Raw genomic sequence first — 15,860 nt, 5'->3', positions numbered from 1 at the left:
AGGGCAAGAGCTTCAAGATATGAAGTTTGTGGGGAATGCCAACATTCAGTCCATGACACTAAGCAAAGTCTTCCTGTACTCTTCCCACAGCTTCTTGATGCAGTTTTCTACGTTGTCAAATGTATCAGCTTGTGTCAGTCCACTTTTTCCCCGGAGCCCTTTGTCTTCATGTTATAATCTAGACCCGAAGCTCATTAAGCCTGCTACACAGCTGTTGTCCTAGAAATTTAACTCTCTCCTGCATTGAATCTCCTGTTTCCTGGATCCCATGTCTTCTTTCTTCCTTTACATCTTCATTTTAGTGGCACACATTGTCCAGTAGTTTCATGAGAAAGGATACATTAGAGATAATTTTTGTGTGTATCTGAAACTACTATTACTCTACCAACTCTCTTGATTGTTTGTCTGGGTAGAGATTTCCAGGTTGCAATTCATTTTCCCTCAGAATTTTGAAGCCATTGCTTTATCATCTTAAGATTATCGTTGAGAATTTGATGTTGTTCGTCTTAATCTTTTCTATCTACCCCTGTCCTTTCTGAAAGTTTTTGAAATCAGAGACATATTTCTCTGTGGTAGTCTGGTATTTCACAGTGATAAAAGGTAAATGTCATTTTCCCAGCCCCTTGAAAAGTTCTTATATTATTTCTTTGATAGTTCTCTCAGTTTTCTCTCTTCTGACTTTCTGGAGAAAAAGATCATCTGATTTAATCACTCATTTCTCCTATTACACATATATTTGTATAATTCTTTTCAGCTTCTAGGAGATCGACTCACCTTCTTTTTCCTACCTTTCTATTGCATTTTAATTTTGTTGACTAAAATTTTACTTTCTAAGAGCTCATCTTGTTTTCTGATGGTTTTTCTTCCTCCTCCTCAATCCAACCCATCCCCTCTCCTTCCCTGGCATCACTGCCTTTCCCCCTTTCCCTTTTTCTCCTCTCTCCCTCTCCTTCATCCCCTCTTCTTCTCCTCTCTCCTTCCTGTGCTCCTCCTCTTCCCTCTTTCTCCGCCTGCATCCTGTTCCCCATCCCTTGCTGTATTATTTTCTTTTATCTCTGAGGGCAGAGATTGTGGAATTTTTAATTTGTTCTCCATTTACTCTACTTTAGTTATCTTTTGTCTGAGCCAGCATTCTGTTTCCTCCAAGTTGCTCTTATCTGTGTTTTGGTTTTGGTTATATTTGATGTCCATTCATCTCTATGGGCAAGGCTCTGCAAAGCTCATTGGAAGATGTGTGTGAGTGGGGTGGGTGGAATGGTAGGCTTCACTGTAGAATAACAGAGCATGATCCAGTTGATTTAGCTGAAGGACACCCAGATGTCTGTATCTGTGTTTTTGGAGGGGCTGTTCTGTTCCTTCCAGAATAAAGATCTTTCAGTATCCTCCATGTAAATAAAAGTTACCCCTTCATTTATTATTTGTAAGTATTGGGATTTTAACATCACACTGTCTTAAAGTAGGACACAGCTCAGTTTATTCATTAAAATAAAAGAGTTGGACTTGATCCTTTCTACCTATAATAACTCCATGAGGCTTTGCTATAACCTCTATTTAGAATAATTTAAAGGTATTTAATAGCTTAATATAATATATATATAATACATTAACTCACACACTTTCTCTGCAAAGAACCTGTGTGGGGCACAGGGGTGGGGAGGGTGGCTACTAAGCTACTAATAAACCAAACACATATTGTGCCTTCTAGAAGATATGTCATCTATATCAATTAGCATAATGTAAGACAGAAAATTATAATGAGGCTGGGCCAGATGGCTCACATCTGTAATCTCAGCACTCTGGGAGGCAGGTGGATCATTGAGACCAGCCTGGGCAACATGGCAAAACCCCATCTCTATAAAAAATTAGCCCTGCATGGTGTTGCTTGCCTGTAGTCCAGCTACTCAGGAGGCTGAGGTGGGAGGTTCAGATGAGCCTGGGAAGTCAAGGCTGCAGTAAGCCATGTACTCCACTGTACATGTACTCCAGCCTGGGAGACAGAGTGAGACCTTGTCTCAAAAAAAAAAAAAAAAAAAAAAAAAGGAAAAAAAGTCATAAATGAAAGGCAGACATATCTGGCTTTGAATTACAGCACTGCCTCATACAAGCTGTGTGACCTTGAGCAAGCCAAAATCCTTTTTGAGTCTGTTTCCTCATTAATTCCACTATGTGATAGACCCCGTACTGACACTGGAATAAGAGTAGCAGATAACAAATGTACTTCTCTCCATGGAGCTCATATTTATTACATGTTGTTATTAGGTACAATTCTATTTTAATGCTCACATTTTTTATACCCTGGCATTTCTGTGGTTAAAGTAATGCTAACACATATTTTGTGTCCATACACTATACTTTTAATGATCATTTCTTAAGACTGTTTTGTTCATTTACACCATTTGGTTTTTTGAACTTGAAATGTCAAAAGTTTAATGAACTATCGTTAAGTTGGAAAATTAACTAAAATAGACAGTATTTGTTTACCAGAATTCATTTGAGGGCCGTGTATCCTTTAGTGTATAAAAATCTTTTTGGTGTAAAAACATTTGCTATAATCTTTTGCTGATTGTTGTTTTTATGCTAGCTCTTAATAGGATATTGTTAACATCTAAGTCTAGGAATTGGGATTCCCAAGATACTGATATAAAATGCTGTAACAGAAATTTCTATGCTTCTGAGGTTTATAGAACTCAAGGAGATTCTTTTTACAATGCGTGTTCTTAAAGCAATATATCCCTAAGGGCACTAATGGTTGCTTTTCCCTCTCTCATTTTCTCATTTTAGGGAAACTAAAACCAACAATGGCATTCATGTCAGGAAAATTGAAGATTAAAGGTAACATGGCCCTAGCAATCAAATTGGAGAAGCTAATGAATCAGATGAATGCCAGACTGTGAAGGAAAATATAAAAAAAAAGTCGACTGCTATGCTCAAAAAGTAAAAGAAGCTCAACAGTTAAAATCTAATGTTTGTTTTCTTTCCTGTTGTATTATAAGGATATGCACGTTTGTTCTGGAAAAGATAGAATTTGTCTCTAAAAGACTTGAAATTGTAATTAAAATGGCAAGCTAATCAAACATAAGCTTCATTAAGTGGGATTCTAAGACAGTCTGTGTTTTTATATTTCAAGGGTTTAACCCTTTGAGCCTTACATCTCATTCACTGTCTTTCTCCAAGAAAAGTATTTTGGGCGGACAGTCAGATCAAGCAGTAAAATTAGCTCTTTCAAATCTTCTTGTCATGTAAAATGAAGCTAGTCTGTTTTAAAATTTTTAGTTTTGGATTGTATACTAATGAAAATCTTAATGATGTTTTTGATTTTTATATACTTATTTTAAAGAAAATCTTATATAGTGCATTTTACAAAAATTATAAAAAACGAATTAGTACTGGCGAGGACTAAATGAAACAATAATTTTTCATTTTGATAACTAGCTTTCCAGGTGGACTTAGCCATAGGAAAATATTACTAATGTAATTTAACAAATTGCTGCATGTATTCCATTTAAAAATATGTTTAAATTGTCCTAAAACAAAATAATTTTCTCCCTAGGAGTATGCATTTGGCTACAATGTTTTGAAACAGAAACCTTAGAATAGGTCATTGGTATGGGCTGAACTGTGTATCCCCCAATTCATTTGTTGAGGTCCTAACTCCCATTTCTTTTGAATGTGACTGTTCGGAGATGAGGCCTTTAAAGAGGTGACTTAAGTTCAAAGGAGGCTGTTAGTCTAATCCAACATGGTGTCCTTTGGACATAAGAGATACCAGCAACGTGTGCACAGAACAAAGACCAGGAGAGGACACAGTGAGAAGGCAGTTATCTGCAAGCAAAGAGAGAGGCCTCAGAAGAAACAAAATCACCAGCACCTTGATCTTTGACTTCTAATCTCCAGAATAGTGAGAAATAAATTTCTGTTGTTAAGCCGTCCACTGTGGGAGGCTGAGGCAGGAGGACTGCTTGAGGCCAGGAGTTCAAGGCCAGCCTGGACAACATAGTAAGACCCTGTCTCTACCCCCTAATAAATTAATTTTAAAAGCCCCCCAATCTGTGGTATTTTATTATGGCAGCCCTAGCAAGCTAATACAGTGGTTTGAGAGGCTGGGAGGGTTGAGGGGAAGATAAACTTTTAAAAAGCTCTTATCTTTCATTTCAATCAGTTAAAAATACTTGCTCAGTGTAACAATTTTGCTTCTCAGCTTCCACTCTAATATTGTTGTGCCATTAAGCAATTTAGCTAATCCTGACATTTCTTAGATTCATAATGTTAGGAGCATTTAATCTGTATTTTACAAGTTAGGAAGCAGAGGATCAGAGATGGGAAAGGACTAGCCCAAGGCCAACATTAACAAGCCCTCTAACAAAAACTTTACAATACATTTATGTTGAATGGAACTCCAAGATCTCACCTCTCCATCCAGGAATGGAGTCCATGTAATCAAAGTGAACTTAAAAATAGGACAGTTTCAACAAGTCAGGAGATTCACAGCAACTGATCAAAGGGAGTCCAGTCAACGTGAGCAAGCGTGATTATGATGAGGAAGCCCCCTCTGCTTTAATCCACACAAGGAACGTAACCTGAAGTAACCTGATGTTAACCAATCTGCTGTGTCTACTATGCTGTTTCCTTGTTCCTGCTAGTGCTGCCTTACAAATGCAGACCGTTCTGTCATACCTGGCGGGGCTTCTGTTTTATTTTATAGGCTGGATGCTACCCAGTTCATGAATCGCTAATAAAAGCCAATTAGATCTTTACATAATTTGTTGAGATTTTATTCTTTGACATTCTTAAAGGTTTGGGAAAATTAGAGGTAGAACATACCGTGAGGCAGCAATCTCTGGGTTCTGGTCATTAAAATATGAATTTGCTAATTATACCTATCCCAACAGGGGGATTGAGTCAAGGGACCTTGCCCTTTTCTGGACTGACCTGCTTGATTATTGCCCTAAGTGATTGTTAGTTAGGTTGCCCATTGGAATCTCTGCCTTCTGGCTTTAAAAATTTTTTCCAGATTGGAGTAAATTGAGCTGACTGGTTTTGAGCTTTGTAATGTTAGGGGACCAGCAATGAGTTCCTCTGATCCATCCAATCATTAGTAGATTAAATCTTTGTTTTAAACCCATCACAGTCCACTATTCATCCCTTTTTAAAATAACCATTTAAAAATTTTCTACCCTGAATTGCATTTTGAAAGGGATGGTTCCTAGGTAACACAAGGTAGAAAATTTACATCTCAAAGGCAGAGAACTTACATTTCAGGCCTAAATATTGTTATTTGCCAAGACAGAAAGTTGATGCTAAGAAGCCCAGTTCAGACAAAATGGTTGAAGGTGAGTTTATTTGGACTAATGCTCTCACCTATTATAAGAATTTCTACTGATTTTCCTTTATAGATACACGTTTTTACAAAGAGTTTCAAAATAACTGGCTAAATACCAGAAAGGCAAATTTTGGAGACTGATTTAATTCAATAGGCGGTCTTTTCAACTTAGCTTCTGTTTCTTAACTAGATTACTGAGTTCAGGGCAGAGCCCATTAGCAAATAGAGCAGACAAAGGGTTTCCTATTTCTGGATGCAGATGGATAGTTCTGAAAATGCAAATCTGCTTCACCCAAGGGCCTAATTTTTATAAATATTACCTAGCTTTCTTTTTGCCTTTGGAGTAAAACAGTAACTAAGTGAAAAGATTGGCAGATTCAATTTTCTTATAAACTAGTTGCTTAAACTTTTCATTTGCCTTCTACATGAGCTCTTTTAAAGAGACAAACATTTTTGAAATCTTTTTAGAAGCTTTTGCACATCAATAGGTATCCCTAGGAGGGCCTGATTCAGAAGCCCTCATTTTTAAACTCAATTCTTAGATGAACAAACAGTCTTATTCATCTGGAATGTTCCACATAATGGTCATCATAATTCTAATTTATCTTTAGTAAGATTTCACCATTTTTGTAAGTATTTGCAGCTTCTAGGCCCTAACACATGTAAAAGGTAAACATAGCCAGAAGGTGAAATACACAGTTCTTTAAAAATTTAAGGATGCTGGCCAGGCGAGGTGGCTCACACCTGTAATCCCAGCACTTTGGGAGGCTGAGGTCGGAGGCCAGGAGTTTGAGACCAGCCTAGCCAACATGGTGAAACCCCGTCTCTACTAAAAATACAAAAATTAGATGGGTGTGGCAGTGTGGCCTTTAATCCAGCTACCCAGGAGGCTGAGGTGCGAGAATTGTTTGAGCCCAGGAGGTGGAGGTTGCATTGAGCTGAGACTGCGCCACTGCACTCCAGCCTGGACAACAGAGTGAGATGCTGTCTTAAAAATAAAAAAAAAGAATTAAGGATGCCATTTTTAAGTTGAATCTTGAGTCTCTCAGAGTCAAGATAAAAGTCTGAGTGAAACGCCATGAGGTTGGGTCACTGTGTTTGCTATCTATCTATCTATCTATCATCATCTATCTTATCTATCATCATCTATCTTATCTATCTATCTATCTATGTATCTATCTATCTATCTATCTATTTTTGTCCAGGTTTCCTGGCTTGTAATTCCCATAGCCCTTGTTACAAGCTTTTGTTACAATGTTGGGTGTTAGGCCTTGCAGGCAGGCCTCAGGAAACAGAATCTCTCTGACCTTCTCTTGCCTTCCTTTCACCTCCGCAAGGCAGAACTGTGGGTCATATAAACCCTTATTCCAGAGAGGGTCCTGCTCCATATGCTGGGGGAAAGAATGCCAACTTAATGAAGCCTCCATAAAAACCCAAGAGGACTGGGTTCCAAGAGCTTCTGGATAGCTGAACACATGGAGGGTCCTGGAGGGTGACACACCCCGGGAGGACTGGAGAGCTCTGTGCCCCTTCCCCAATACTGTGCCCTATGCATCTCTTCATATGTTATCCTTTATGATTTTCTTTGCAATAAACTGGTAAACGTGTTTCCCTGAGTTCTGTGAGCTGCACCAGCAAATTAATCAAACCCCAAGTGGAGGTTGTGGGAACCCCAACTTGAAGCCAGTTGGTCAGAATTTCCAGACGCCCAGAGTTACAACTGGTGTCTGGGAGGTGGGGCAGTTTTGGGGACTGAGCCCCTCGACCTGTGGCATCTAACACTATCTACCTGGAGACAGTAGATAGTGGGCAACATGGTGAGACCCACTATCTCCAAGTAGATAGTGTCAGAATAAAACTGGAGGACACCTACTTGGTGTCCACTGCTTAGCGTGTGGGAAAAACTCTCACAAATTTGGTCACAGAAGTCTTCTTGTGTGTTGATGATTGTTGTTGTGTTAGTATGAGAGCAGAGGAAAAATGGTTTAGAGTTTTTTCCCAAAACAGTCATGTAATGCTATCATAGTATACCTCAGTGCATAGATGTTTTATTTTTTCTGCCACTCATTCTAGAGTGCAGTGGCATGCTCATAGTTCACTGCAGCCTTGAATTCCTGGGCTCAAGGTCTTAGCTTTCCAAGTCTCAGCTTTCCTGGGCTCCTGCCTCAGCTTTCCAAGTAGCTGGGATTACAGGCACATACCACCATGCCTGGCTTTGTTTGTTTTTTGTGTGGACAAGGTCTCACTTTGTTGCCCAGGCTGGTCTCAAACTCCTGGCTTCACGCAATCCTCCCACCTCAGCCTCCCAAAGTGCTGGGATTATAGGTGTGAGCCACCATGCCCAGCCTAAATAATTTTTTAAATTCCAGTTTTTAATTATTCTTTGTTAGGATACAGAAATGCTTTGTGTCCTGCAATACTGTTAAATCTCCTTATTAGTTTTAGCAGCGTTTTTTGTAAATCCCTTAGGATTTTCTATCTATGTGATTGTTATCTGCAAATAAAGGCAGTTTTATTTCTTCTTTTCCACTCTGTGTGCCTTATTTTTTTTTCTTGTCATATTGCACTGTTAGACCCACAGTATAGTGGTGAATATTGGTGGTGAAAATGGATATCCTAGCCTTGTTCTTAGTCTTAGGGGGAAAACACTGTGTTTTTTCACCATTAAATATGATAGTTGTAGGGCGTTTTTTTTGTAGATGCACATTATCAGGCTGATTGTTGTTTATCTGCTGAGTATTCTTAATTATACATGATTGCTGAATTTTGTCAAATGCTATTTCTATTATCTATTGAGATGATTAGGTTATTCTCCTTTATTCTATTAATATGGTGAATTAAAATGATTTTTTAAAATTACTTTTACTTCTTTTAGAGATGGGCTCTTGCTGTTACCCAGGCTGGTCTCAAACTCTTGGTCTCAAGCAATCCTCCTGCTTTGGCCTCTCAAAGTGCTGGAATGACAGGTGTGAACCACTTTGCCTAGTCTAAAATTATTTTTTAAGTTAAAAATATTTATTGTGCTGTTTTCCCCAACCCATGTTTGTTGAAGCCAAATGTACTTAAATAGAGACAAATAGCTGTATCTAGGGGAATGATGGCAGTTTAGGAAGTATCAGGCTTCACTCCCAGCCAACAGAAAAGTTCAACTAGAAACTATCCACAGGCCAGAAAATCCTTTTGTAAACCCCAATACTTGGAAACAAGTTTGAGACACACATGGTCCACAGAACGGAATGAAATCTGAATTAGAAGGATAAGGAGGACAGTCTTTTTTTTTCCCCCCCTTTTTAATAGACTGTGTCTCACTATGTTGCCCAAGGAAGAATGGTCTTATTCCAACTGTGGCACCCCTTTCCCTCCAAGTCAGCACAATGCCAGACAGAAAAGATTCTCCTGGCCCACAGTTTCTACTAGGGGAAAACAGAAATTGAAATAGTCATCTAGCTTCCCTAGCATTCTGAGATGTTTCCCAGGCAGCCCACTGTGGTTTCCCCTACCTACCCTTGGGGAAATGGCACCACTACACGACTCAGGGCCAGGTAGAAACAATGAGAGGAGGCAGAGGTCACAGTAACCAGCACATGGATCTTGGTAATACCTCTACGTTTCTGCCAGCTGTGGCACCAGATTAGAGATACCAGCCAGTCTCAAAGCCCACCCACAAAGCTGAGCTAGTCACCTTCAGAAGCACGGTGGGAATTTCAAGCTAGCTTGAGTCCCTAGATAGCTAGTCTCTGTGCCCAGCCTCGGAGCCCACCCCAACAATCCTACTCAAGCAAGGAAACTCCTGCCTCCATGCACTGAGAGAAGGAGCTAGACCAGCTTGACCCAGGAAGTCAAATGAAGATCTACTCAGCCCTCAGCCAAAAATCCCACCTAACAACCTACCTAGGCAGAAGACTCCCACCTCCGAACGTTTAAGAAATGCAAAGGGGCCAGACTGGCTTGACCTGCGAGGTCAAACAACCACTCAGCTCAGCTAAAAGCCTACCCCACAGTTCCACCCTGATGGGGAGGCAATCCTCAATTGTGCCTTTTTTTTTTTTTTTTTGAGATGGAATTTCGCTCTTGTCACCCAGGCTGGAGTGAAATGACATGGTCTCACCTCACTGCAACCTCTGCCTCCCGGGTTCAAGCAATTCTCCTGCCCCAGCCTCCCGAGCAGCTGGGATTACAGGAGACTGCCATCACGCCCAGCTAATTTTTGTATTTTTAGTAGAGACAGGGTTTCTCCATGTTGGCCAGGCTGGTCTCAAACTCCTGACCTTGTGACCCACCCACGCCTCGGCCTCCCAAAGTGCTGGGATTACAGGCGTGAGCCACTGCGCCCAGCCTCAACTGTGCAATTCTAAGGAGCATAGCTTATGATTCCACTTGTCCCAAGCAATGACTCCACCTAACTTCCAACCCCAGCCCGCAGCCTTGCCTAACTGCAGATCCCAAATATCAGAATTGCTTGGCTAGGGAATATATCCTGTGACTAACCTGACCAAAAGCCATCACAGTACCCAGCCAGCAGCTCTACACAATATCAGAGCAAAGGCAGTAGCCCAGTCAACTAGAGAAATCACAACAACCTCTGCCTGTCTGGGGTCATTCCAGCTTATCTGGGAGCTGGCCCTTCCAGAATCAGAGGCTAAATAGAGAAGGTCTATTCCTGCCAAAGAACACCTGCAAAAGCCAGAAGAGAGGGCGGTCTTCTTCTTCTTCTTTTTTTTTTTTTTTGAGATGGAGTCTTTCTCTGTTGCCCAGGCTGGAGTGCAGTGGCACAATCTCGGCTCACTGCAAGCTCCACCTCCCAGGTTCACGCCATTCTCCTGCCTCAGCCTCCTGAGTAGATGGGACTACAGGCGCCCACCACCACACCTGGCTAATTTTTTGTATTTTTAGTAGAGATGGGATTTCACCATGTTAGCCAGGACGGTCTCGATCTCCTGACCTCGTGATCTGCCTGCCTTGGCCTCCCAAAGTGCTGGGATTACAGGCGTAAGCCACCATGCCCAGCCAGGGGTGGTCTTAAATGCTCAGACAACAATGCAAGGACACAAAGATTGCAAAGAATCAGTGAATCACTTTCAAAAGACAATAATAAAGCTTTAATAATGGGCCCCAAAGAAATGGAGATCTAGGAAATGACAAAGAATTCAGAATAATAAAGAAGTTCAGTAAACTATAAGAATATATGGATAGAAAATTTAATGAGATTTGGAAAACAATACACAAGAAATTTGAGAAAGAAATAGAAACAATAAAAAAGAAACAAATTCTAGAGATGAAGAATACAATGACTGAATGGAAAAATTAAGTAGAAGCCTTCGATAGCAGACTCGATCAAGCAGAAGAATAGATCAGTGAGCTGGAAACAGAACATTTGAAATTATCCAGTCGGAGAAGCAAGAAGACAAAAGAATAAAAAAGAATGAAGAAAGCCTGTAGGAATTTTGGGACACCATCCAGAGACTAAACCTTTGCTCAACAGAAATTTTAGAAAGAGTCAAAGAGCCAGAAAGCATATTTAAAGAAATAATAGGCCGACACGGTGGCTGACGCCTGTAATCCCAGCACTTTGGGAGGCTGAGGTGGGTAGATCACTTGAGGTAAGGAGTTTCAGACCAGCCTGACCAACATGGAGAGACCCTGTCTCTACTGAAAATACAAAATTAGCCGGGCATGGTGGTGCATGCCTGTAATCCCAGCTACTCGGGAGGTTGGGGCAGGAGAATTGCTTGAACTCGGGAGGCGGAGGTTGTGGTGAGCTGAGACTGTGCCATTGCATTCCAGTCTGGGCAACAAGAATGAAAACTCCATCTCAAAAAATAATAATAATAATAATAATAATAAAAATAAATAAATAAATAATAAATGAAACTTCCCTAAACTGGGGATAGACACCAACAAGCAGTATAGGAAGTACAGAGTTTTCCAATCAAAGAGGAATACAACCCAAAGAGGAGTATATCAAGACACATAATAATCAAACTACCAAAAATCAAAGACAGAAAATTTTGAGAGCAGCAAGAGATAAGAAACATACCACATACAAAGGGGTGCTAATATAACTACCAGCAAAGTTTTCAGAAATTTTCAGAAATCCTGCAGGCCAGTGGGATGACATTCAAAGTGGTGAAGGAAAAAACCTGCCAAAAAATAATACTTTATGCAGCAAAGCTGTCTTTCAGAAATGGGGGAGAAATAAAAACCTTCCCAGAAAAACAAAAGCTAAGGGAGTTTATCACCATTAGGCCTGCCTTGCAGGAACTGCTTAAGGGAATTCTTTAAACTGAAACCAAATAGCTGTATCTAGTCAACATAATGGTATATAACTAGTAGGATGCTATGGTCTGAATGTCTGTGTTCCCCTAAAATTTATATGTTGAAATCCTAATCCCAAGGTGATGGTATTAGAAGGTGCAGCCTCTAGGAGATGATTAGGTCATGCGGATATAAATAGGTAATATGACCTCATGAATGGAATGGTGCCCTTATAAAAGAGGCCCAAGAAAGCTCCCTTGCTCTTTCTGCCACTGGAGATTACAGGGAAAAGATGGTCTTCTATGAAGAAGTGGGCCTCCACCAGACACCAAATCTGCCTGTACACCAATCTTGGAATCCTAGCTCCCAGAACTGTGGAAATCAATTTCTGTTGTTCATAACCCACTCAATTTATTATATTTTGTTACAGTAGCCTGAGCATACTATGACATGGGATCAGATTTCTTTTTTTTTTTTTTTTTTGAGATGGAAGTCTCCCTCTGTCGCCAAGGCTGGAGTACAGTGGCATGATCTCCACTCACTGCAACCTCCACCACCCGGGTTCAAGCCATTCTCCTGCCTCAGCCTCCCGAGTAGCTGGGATTACAGGCATCCGCCTCCATGCCCAGCTAATTTTTGTATTTTTAGTACAGACGGCGTTTCACCATCTTGGCCAGGCTGGTCTTGAACTCCTGACCTCGTGATCCACCCACCTTGGCCTCCCAAAGTGCTGGGATTACAGGTATGAGCCACCGTGCCCGGCCAACATGGGATGAGATTTTAAACTTTACAGCACACAAATCTCTTATTTTAGACTTTTTATCTTCCTTATGATATTCTTTTCCAGGCAATTGTTTCTAAATTCTGAGATGTTTAAGTCAATATAAAGATGGTAAAGATTCTTGACAAACCAAATACTATAATAATTACTGACCGGGCACCGTGACTCACACCTGTAATCCCAGCATTTTGGGAGGCCGAGGCGGGCGGATCACGAGGTCAGGCGATTGAGACCATCCTGGCTAATACAGTGAAACCCCATCTCTACTAAAAATACAAAAAATTAGCCAGGCATGGTGGCACGAGCCTGTAATCCCAGCTATTCAGGAGGCTGAGGCAGGGGAATCGCCTGAACCTGGGAGGCAGAGGTTGCAGTGAGCCGAGATTGTGCCACTGCACTCCAGCCTGGGTAACAGAGCGAGACTCCGTCTCAAAAAAAAAAAAATTATTATTATTTTACATAAGAAGAAACAATGCAATGATTGATTTTTGAGTGAAAAGTTAACTTTATATTTCTAGGAAAAATCCCATTTAGTCATATTGTATTACTTATATATTGGTGGATTCAATTTTGTATTTGTGTCCATTTGCCATATTGGGGCTGTAGTTTTTTTTGTTTATTTGTTTGTTTGTTTGTTTGTTTTTGAGATGGAGTCTTGCTCTGTCACCCAGGCTGGAGTGCAGTGGCTCGACCTCGGCTCACTGCAAGCTCCACCTCCCGGGTTCACGCCATTCTTCTGCCTCAGCTTCCCGAGTAGCTGGGCCTAAAGGCGCCCACCACCACACCTAGCTAATTTTTTGTATTTTTAGTAGAGACGGGGTTTCACCATGTTAGCCAGGATGGTCTCGATTTCCTCCCACCTCAGCCTCTCGATGACCTAGGACCACAAGCACACACCACCATGCTTGGCTAATATTTTTATTTTCATTTAGTAGAGACGAGGTCTCACTATGTTGCCCAGGATGGTCTCCAACTCCTGGGCTCAAGCGATTCACACACCTTGGCCTCCCAAAGCACTGAGATTACAGGTATGAACCACATGCCTGGCAATGATTTTTTACAAAATACTTTATGTTTTCCTTTATTTTCTTACTTATTTTTTTTTTGGGCGGCGGGGGGAGGGTCTGTTTTCTGTTTTACTTGATTTCTACTATCTTCATTATTTGTTTTCTTCTACTTTGTGTTTAATATGTCCTTTCTTGTAGCTTCTGAAGATTAAAACTTAGTTCATTCTCTTGGGCCCTCTTTTTCTTATGATACAAACTTTTAAGCCATAAATTTCACTTTTAGAACTGCCTTAGCATTTTCCCACAAACATTTGATACATTGTGTAATTTTTCATTCGCTTCGAGAGATTTTCCTACTTTCCTTCTGAGTTCTTCTTTAATCAATGAGGACTATAGAAACGTTTAATTTTCAAATATTCAGAGTTTCCAGATATTGATCTATAATTGATTTCAAATTTAGCTTTACAGTGGGTTAGAAAAATATACTCTGTGACTTCAATCATTTTAAATTTTTTGAGACTTGTTTTATAGCTAATTATATGGCCTTTTTTAGTGAACATTATATATGCACTTAAAAGGAACATCTAGGCTGGGCATGGTGGCTCACGCCTGTAATCCCAACACTTTGGGAGGCCAAGGTGAGAGAATCACTTGAGCCCAGGAGTTCAAGACCAGCCTGAGCAATATAGTGAGACCACATCTCTACAAAAAAAAAAAAAAAATTAAAAATCAGCGGAGTATGGCCGGGCGCGGTGGCTCACACCTGTAATCCCAGCACTTTTGGAGGCCAAGGCGGGTGGATCACAAGGTCAAGAGATCGAGACCATCCTGGCCAACATGATGAAACCCCGTCTTTACTAAAAATACAAAAATCAGCTGGGCGTCATGGCGCATGCCTATAGTCTCAGCTACTTGGGAGGCTGAGGCAGGAGAATCGCTTGAACCCGGGAGGCGGAGGTTGCAGTCAGCCGAGATCGCACCACTGCACTCCAGCCTGGCGACAGAGTGAGACTCCACCTCAGAAAAACAAAAAAAGAAAGAAAAGAAAAATTAGCTGGGTATGACGGCACCCACCTGTAGTCCCTGCTACTCAGGAGGCTGATGTGGGAAGATCGCTTGAATGTGGAGGTCAAGGCTGCAGTGTGCTATGATCCACTTTACTCTAGCCTGGGTGACAGAGTGAGACTGTCTCAAAATAAATAAATAAAAATAATGAAAGAAAGGAGCTTGTATTCTGCAATTGTTGGGAGAAATGTTCTAACGTATCATTTTGTTTTAATGCCTCTTTTTGCTTCTGCTTGAAAGTCTTATCTTCCTCATCCGTCTCCTTGGCCTGCTTCTTGGGCTGTTTTAGGGGGTTCTTCTTGCTGCACATGGCACCTGTGCCCCTTCCTCAGACTCTGCCCTCTATTGGACTCCTTTTTCCTTTTTTTTTTGAGACAGAGTCTTGCTCTGTCACCCAAGCTGGAGTACAGTGGCACAAACACAGCTTACTGTGGCCTTGACCCTCCTGGGACCAACCGATTCTCCCACATCAGCCTTCCAAGTACCTGGGACTATAGATGTGTGCCACCCCGCCCGGCTAATTTTTTGATTTTTTTTGTAGCGACGGGGTCTCACTTTGTTGCCCAGGCTGGTCCCAAACACCTGGGCTCAAGCAATCCTCCCACCTTGGCCTCCCAAAGTGCTGAGATGATGGGCGTGAGCCACCATGCCCGGCCTACGATTTGTATTTGATGCTTCCTTTTTGAAACAGTTTTATTGAGAAATAACTTACATACCATACAGTTCACCCATTAAAACGTACAATTCAGTAGCTGTTAGTATAATCAGAGTTTCATAAACATCATCCAATTTTAGAATATTTTCATCACCCCAAAAAGAAACTTTACTCCTTAGTAGTTACCTCACATTTCCACCAAAACCTCTCAGCCCTAGGGAACTACTAGTCTACTTTCTTTCCCTATTGATTTGTATATTCTAGACACTTCATATAAATGGAATCATATAATATATGACCCTTTGTGACTGGCTCCTTTCCCATAGCTTTGTAAACTTTTCCAGGTTTATCCATGTTGAAGCATGTACCAGTGTCATAAATTTTTTAATATAGTTGCTGCTCTGGCATTCATTTTTAGGCCTGGCCTAAGTCTTTTGAAACCCAGTTGTATACCCAACCCCCTGCTGTCACCTTTGGCCTTGTTAAAACTTACCCTCCTGGCCAGGTGTGGTGGCTCACACCTGTAATCCCACACTTTGGGAGGCCAAGGTGGGAGGATCACTTGAGCTCAGGAGTTCAAGACCAGCCTGGCCAAATATGGTGAAACCTTGCCTCTACTAAAAATACAAAAATTAGATGGGAAGGATGGCATGTGCCTGTAATCCCAGCTACTCGAGAGGCTGAGGCACAAGGATCGCTTGAATCTGGGAGGCGGAGGAGGCTGCAGTGAGCTGAGATCATGCCACTGCACTCCAGCCCGGGCAACACAGCAAGACT

At 41.2% G+C, this 15,860-nt stretch overlaps 1 protein-coding gene across 2 annotated transcripts in view; it reads left to right on the top strand.

The window, feature by feature from the left end:
• HSDL2 (hydroxysteroid dehydrogenase like 2) overlaps positions 1–7,847 on the top strand; it is a 96,927-nt gene extending 89,080 nt beyond the window's left edge. The window contains exon 11 of one of the 2 annotated variants that reach the window (NM_001199077.3): positions 2,782–7,847. In NM_001199077.3, coding sequence (NP_001186006.1) covers positions 2,782–2,894 — 113 coding nt within the window. In that variant the 3' untranslated portion in view covers positions 2,895–7,847. The remainder of the gene's footprint in view (positions 1–2,781) is intronic. The other variant, XM_009457050.4, reaches the window with a different exon arrangement.
• The last annotated feature ends 8,013 nt before the right edge of the window (positions 7,848–15,860 follow it).

This window comes from Pan troglodytes, chromosome 11 (assembly GCF_028858775.2).
Source record: "Pan troglodytes isolate AG18354 chromosome 11, NHGRI_mPanTro3-v2.0_pri, whole genome shotgun sequence".
Classification (NCBI taxonomy): Eukaryota; Metazoa; Chordata; class Mammalia; order Primates; family Hominidae; genus Pan; species Pan troglodytes.
This window is presented reverse-complemented; position numbering and strand designations above follow the sequence as displayed.